General features: G+C 50.4%; 1 protein-coding gene across 1 annotated transcript; it reads left to right on the forward strand.

Annotated features, from left to right (window-relative positions):
• The first annotated feature begins 4,442 nt into the window (after nt 1-4,442).
• On the forward strand, nt 4,443-5,514 carry LOC149332781 (growth arrest-specific protein 1-like). The gene has a single exon (XM_089555882.1). The coding sequence runs from the start codon at nt 4,447-4,449 to the stop codon at nt 5,335-5,337; it is 891 nt and encodes a 296-aa protein (XP_089412008.1). The 5' UTR covers nt 4,443-4,446; the 3' UTR covers nt 5,338-5,514.
• The last annotated feature ends 911 nt before the right edge of the window (nt 5,515-6,425 follow it).

The raw sequence follows: 6,425 nt of genomic DNA on the forward strand, positions 1-6,425 counted from the left end.
AAGGCGTGTGCTCGTCTCGGTTCTGTGGACTCGTTTTGCGGCGCTTCGCACTTCTGTCGCATAAAGCAGACGGGATAGGCGTTGCTTTATGGTCATCACAGGGGCGAAAATACCGTGGTTGTGCTTCGTTTTCAAACTTTCTGTGCTGTGCGAATCGTTTCGGCGAGTTTGTGCTTGGGACCTATACAGCTACAGTGCTTCTGGGAGTGAAGAGACTGAAGAAAAGGATTACCATTTACACTTGGTAAGAAGACGTGCGCTTCCGGAAACTTTACTTTTCGGGATCACTGTGCGAATCGTGTGACTTCAAAACGTGTGTGATGGACACTTTGGTGCAGTACTGTGCAGTGAAGCCACAAGTGAAACAGGACTGTAAACTGAGGCAGGGAGTAATTTGCTGCAGGAGTTGAAGCCTTACCACTTGTGAATACAGGTCATGTTGGGTACGTAGGCTTGCCGAACTTCATCGGGCGCTTCGCACTTCTGTTGCATAAAGCAGACTGGATAGGCGTTGCTTTATGGTCATCACAGGGGCGAAAATACCGTGGTTGTGCTTCGTTTTCAAACTTTCTGTGCTATGCGGATCGTCTCGGCGAGTTTGTGCTTGGGACCTCTACAGCCACAGTGCTTCTGGGAGTGAAGAGACTGAAGAAAAGAAAAGGATTACCATTTACACTCGGTAAGAAGACGTGCGCTTCCGGAAACTTTACTTGTCGGGATCACTGTGCGAATTGTGTGACTCCAAAACGTGTGTGATGTACACGTTTGTGCAGTACTGTGCAGTGAAGCCACAAGTGAAACCGAAGTCTGCTAGTGTAAGATTTTCGGGCTGACAGGAAACTGAGGCAGGGAGGAATTTGCTGCAGGAGTTGAAGCTTTACCGCTTGCGAATACAGGTCATGTTGGGTACGTAGGCTTGCCGAACTTCATCGGACGGTTGGCTAAGCGGCTAACAGGCTGCGAGTGAAGCTCATTTAAGAAGTATTTTGTGGATACGTAGGAGGCTTAACGCGGCTACGAGCCCGGACTGTTGAATCGCCTCGTTGTGGGGAACCACCCTGTTCACGGAAATGCAGCTCTCGTAAGAACCTCATATCCCGAGTGAAAAGCTTGGCGGTGCAACCTTAGGATGGCCAAGGACATCCAAGCTTGAGCTTCCACCGCCAGAAAGCGAATGCATGAAAAAGATAAACAGAAGGAAGGATATAAAGCTGAGTTTCAAGTGAGAAACGGCTTCGTTCGTCTATAGAAAAGCCCTCCCGTTCTTAGGGATAACGATAAGAAAGCTTTTCTAACTAGAGTATCAACGTAAACACACGCCGATTGATCTTCAAATACTGGCGCAACAACAAGGACAGCCTCGTTACATTCGGAGTCAAAGACATCTTGGGCAGCGCAAGCGCCTTCTCCTCTATCCGTTTGTTTCCCCAAACGCCGTAGCCTGCAGTGCCGATGAATTCGCCTTAATCTCATAGTACCGTAACACGCACTTCAAGACGGCTAAAGAACCGGCCACGTTTTCTATTCGTGCCGGTTTCATACCTGCTGACATTTGGAAAGTAGAAACGTAGCATTAGGTCAACGAACGGCTCGAAGTCAGCTCAAAGGCACCTGTGCGGTTGGCAGCGAGTGCAATGCGAGTGCAGCAATGCTCAAAAAGTGAAAGAGGGCGCAAAAAATTGAACGAAGAGCGCGACAAGACACCATCGAAATTTGAGAGCAACGTCTAGCCAAAACATACACGGGAGGAACGAGGTTGCTTCTGAGATGGAGGACAGAAGCAGATATTTTGAGTCGATGCAAAAGTGCTCCATGTTTCCCTTCTTTCAGTAGTATCTGGAAAGACTTATTAGGAGAAGCCGAGTGAAGACATGGCCGCAAATACTGACCCAGTGCTCTGTTACCGCAGCTTGTAGCGAGTGTGCTCTGCTCCTACGTGGCGACAGAATGGATCCGCTGGGTCACCCAGGTTCGAAATCAGGGCGCCTGCCGTCGCTGAGCGGAATTCCGTCAACACGGCCAGCCAGTAAAGACAAAAAGAAGAAAAATAGGTAAATCAAAGAGCCTCGCACCAAGTTGTTGGTTCTGGTGCAAGAAGTTTGATGAGTGTGATGATCGTCGTAACACCCTCCTTTGTTTAAATGGGCACGTTGAAGAACTTCAGAATGAAATAAGAGCTGTCGATGTGCTCCACACTGACCATCAGGACCGCATCGCAGCATTCTAGACTAGTAGCTGGCCTCCGCATCCTCTCTCAGTATCTCGGGAAAATATGCGCCGTGACTGAGAGACGAAGAACGCGATAGAGGAAATAATCTAGCGACCGCAACTACGCCTTCCTCCTAATGCTTGACTGTTTGTCAACTAACTTTGGAGCTCAAGCCTGCATTGTACTCTGACATCGCTAGAGAATGTTGGAAGTGTACATTTGGTCGATGGCAGAGCGCGAGCAAACTTTGCTTTGAGTTTGATTGCCCACCGACCGTATCGGCCGCCCATTAGTCGGCAAGCGGTTGCAGCAGGGATGTGCTCTGTCAGTCCAAGAGTCGTGGTGAATAGGGAGGGATTGATGATCCGATGTCCGGAGCAATTCGTCTAGAAATATCGCAGTTATCCTCATCGAGATTACGGAACTCGGGCCCGTGTGTCTGTCAAGAGCTCGCAATGAAAACTCTGAAACTATAGGCGCGATAACCTGACACGGGGAATGAACGAAAGCAGCAGATGAGGCCGAGATAGCCCATGTAAGGTAGTTTCTTCGCAAGAACGAAGACAAGACATCGGGCGTGCATGACAGACACTTTGAAGCATGCGCGGCAAACTGTGGGTTATGCTGCACTCGGGGAATTAACGAGAGACGGGATGCAAACCATTCCTGGAAGAAACAAGATGGCTCCAGTAGAAGCTTGGTGCGGAAACATGGAATCGCCTTGAAGGTTGTTAGTATGTTCAGCATGACTCTTTTCATGCACTGAACGCCGGCTGGGAAAGCAAACAATTTTACGGGGTACGGAGCGAACGCGTGCATCGTATGTGCGTCACCCACACATGTGAACGGCGCTGAACTCGAAGGGTCGCTCTAGAACGGACATTATCCGGCACGCCTCCACGCGGCCGTTAAAACAGTCCATCGCCACCTCACAAGTACATAGAAATTCGGCTCATTTGTGCTCCCAGAGAAAGGTAATAGTTAAAGACGAGGCCATAAAGAAAGTTGCGAAGGAACCTTTAAACCAGACACAAGTGCAAGCGAAAATATGGCCGCAGAAGCGCGTGCGTTTTGTCACACAATTGTCTAGATAGCTCAGTAAGATAAGAATCTTCCTCAGCTGCAACACAGCGCCGAAAATAGACTGCACATTGCGGTCTGACTGAAAAAGAACCGGAGGAACAAACATAAAACCGGTGTCAGGTGCTTTCAACAGCCGGTTTGGGAAAGTTCGGGGACAAAGAAGCTCTTCCGTGGTCCCAACGAGAAGATAGCAGTTTCATCAATGAGACGTAGATTCTTGAAGTGATATCGAGCTCCTCCTGAAACCTTAAAGAACGGGGTTAGGGTCCCATTGAGAGCGAAACCTACTTCATGATATACTTCTAGAGCGGCTGTAGCTTGCGCACGTCTCAGCATTGCGTCTTTAACGGACCTTTTTCTTCTTTTCACTAGTTGCGGTGCGGAAAGAGATCGAACCGTTCGATTAAGATTGCTGCAGTATTGACGGCTTCCGTTTGTGGCTACGCAGGATGGATCCTTTCATGCTTTTACAGCGAGCATAATAACTCACCGTCGAAAAAATCGGAAGAAAAAATATACGGAAGCAGAAATATAGTGTTTACGGGACTTTGTAATATTGTTCAAGAAAAAAAGAAGCGAGATGAAGAAAGCAGTGGAGAGCTTTTTAGGGAAAGTGCTTCGATAAGACGGAAAACGACGATAGCGCAAGCTCCTTTGTTGCCCGAAGTCGCGCCTGCGAAAGAGTGATGAGGGCAAACTCTGACTGGAAACAATCACAAAAAAGAAAAAAGAAATCTTCGGAGAGTCTTTCACAAGAAAGCAGAATTTCCCCGTCCTGCAATACGGGGCTGTCACTCGCTGGGTGAGGACATCCGGAACGCTACGTGCGAACGTCTAACTGAACGGGATAGCGGAGGTGTCGTCTCTTCGAGAAGTGCTTTCTATTACTATCGCCGTTTAGTGCGTGACGAGAAAGAAAAATTTTAGCTTGTGTTGCTCTTAACTCTGACTACTGCTGTTCGCCAGGGCTCCAACTACGACGGTAAACGACTGAAACGACGCTTCCTGGTGCTCCTTCTTCGTACCAGACATCCACGTTCCTTCCATTTCAATCAGTTCCTTGCGGTGACGATTCTCTTGACTTGACACTTGGGCCCCGGGGGTTCACCCGTGAATGCCTACTGTACGCCAGCCTCTGATCTGTCGAGTTTCGAATGGTGAAAGTTAGCACGCATCTCTTCTTCAAGCCAGACCCTGCCCAGTACAACCGGATGCTCGTGCTCCTCGCCAGCCTCTTCATCGCCGCGCTTGGAAGCGGTGGAGGAGGTGGCGGTGTGGACTGCAGTAGCGGAAGCGTCGTCAGCGCGCACTCTGCCTCCTCCGCGCGACGCCACCTGACTTGCGAGGACGCCGAGCAGGACTGCATCGGCCGGCTCACCTGCGGCATGGCCTTCCACGGCCACCGCCTGGACTGCAGGCGAGAGCTGGCCGGCCGCACGCCGGGCCGCTGCTCGGTCCACTGCCGCCAGTCCCTCGTCTCCCTGGCGAGCACCGAGGAAGGCTACGCGTACATCGGCTGTGAGTGCGGGCCGGACGATTTCTGCCGGGCTCTGCGACTGCGGCTGGCGCCCTGCTGGTGGCAGAAACCGTGCGTCTCCGGCGCCAACAACGCCACCGCTGGCTTCCAGATCCCCGGTGGCCTGACGGTGATCGCTTCCTCATCGTCCACGTCCTCCTCGAGGCCGCAGTGTTCGCAGATGGCACAGGACTGCGTCTTGGACCCGGTGTGCTCGGTGGCGTGGGACTACTACCGACGCTTCTGCCACGAGGTGCTCGAGGGTGTGGCGGAGAACTGTTCGAACCGCTGCCGCAACAGCGTACGCGTCCTGTTGCAGATGGAGAAGGCCCACAGGCTCCTGGACTGCGCGTGCGACGGGCCAGTCACGAGGGTCACGTGCGGCAACGAACTGAACAGGATACGCAGGACATGCTTCCGCATGGACGGCATAGGACCGAACAGCGGTGGTGGTCAGCCGAGTTTTGAACGTGTCCTGGTACTTGCGGTGTTGGTGGTTAGCCTTGTCACTTGGTGCTGCGCCCGGTGACGCCGAGTAAAGTGCGTGGAGTGGGTTGACAGGCGGTGAAAAAACGCTTGCCCGAAGGACGCATTGATGCAGTGAAAAAGAAGAGAAACGCTTGACAATGCTTTTCATTGCTAGCGTTGATGTTTGGCGCATCGCTTTGACCTGTCTGGTTCGTTGCACTTGGCAGGAAGTATCCTTTTCGTAGAGTAAGCCTAAAAGAAAAAACAGTTGCCAGATGGTTGCATCGCGCACATATTTATGGCTCTGATCTTTGAGATTCCACGCAATCCTATCAGACGAGCGTGAACTCTCGGATGTTAGAAGCTTAGATATGCATTCGAGGAGTGGCTTGCGTTAAATATAAACGCTTCTACCCTGAGGACCACCAAGAAAGAAAAGCTGCTGTGATGTAAGGGAAAATTTACAACTATACATTTACAGCTGATGGCGACCAGAATCACGCAGCTCGTGCACACATCACCAGAATTCAGGAAGCAAGTTTCAGCCTTCACATTTTCCTGCTGGCTGCGCTTTTTGCTGTCTAGGCTAACTTTAAAAAGGATGGACACATTTCAAATAACTTTTTCTCATACTTGTCCTAAGCGCGTGGATGGTGCGTCGGCTTTTTTTTTTGTTACATTCCCGCCTCCATGTAGCTTTCCTAACTACGCGGAGAGAACATCTATCTTGCGGTCATGCGTGCCAAGTGGGAAATTAATTTGAGTCCTGAAGAGCTCGTAAGCTTCGCCACCGCATTCTGAGATAGACATTCTGCTTTCCGGGCATACATGTCGAGAGCTGGACGATGTTTTTGTTTCCTGGTTCTACTTTAGGTTTGAAAGCTACGCCCAAGTGTGCCCTTTAATACGGCAATAAGATTTATGTGGTTCTACTTGTAAAGACAGAGGTTCTTAGTGAAGTGACAGAATTTCTTGCAGTATTTCAAGCTGTTGTTGCCATGAGAGGATCTCACGCCAACAGGAAATTTGTCGTGATTAAAGGCAACTTATTTCGCAGTTAGAAAAACCACGCAGCGCTACATACAATACTGATTTGGTTTATGGGGGTTAAAGTCCTAAAGCGCCTCAGGCTATGAGGGACGCCGTAGT

The sequence above is a fragment of the Amblyomma mixtum genome, chromosome 8, assembly GCF_055824585.1.
Source record: "Amblyomma mixtum isolate Tamu chromosome 8, ASM5582458v1, whole genome shotgun sequence".
NCBI lineage: Eukaryota > Metazoa > Arthropoda > Arachnida > Ixodida > Ixodidae > Amblyomma > Amblyomma mixtum.

Bases quoted from the DNA above. Each gene is read 5' to 3' on its own strand.
- LOC149332781 (XM_089555882.1), top strand. From the start codon at position 4,447: ATGGTGAAAGTTAGCACGCATCTCTTCTTCAAGCCAGACCCTGCCCAG.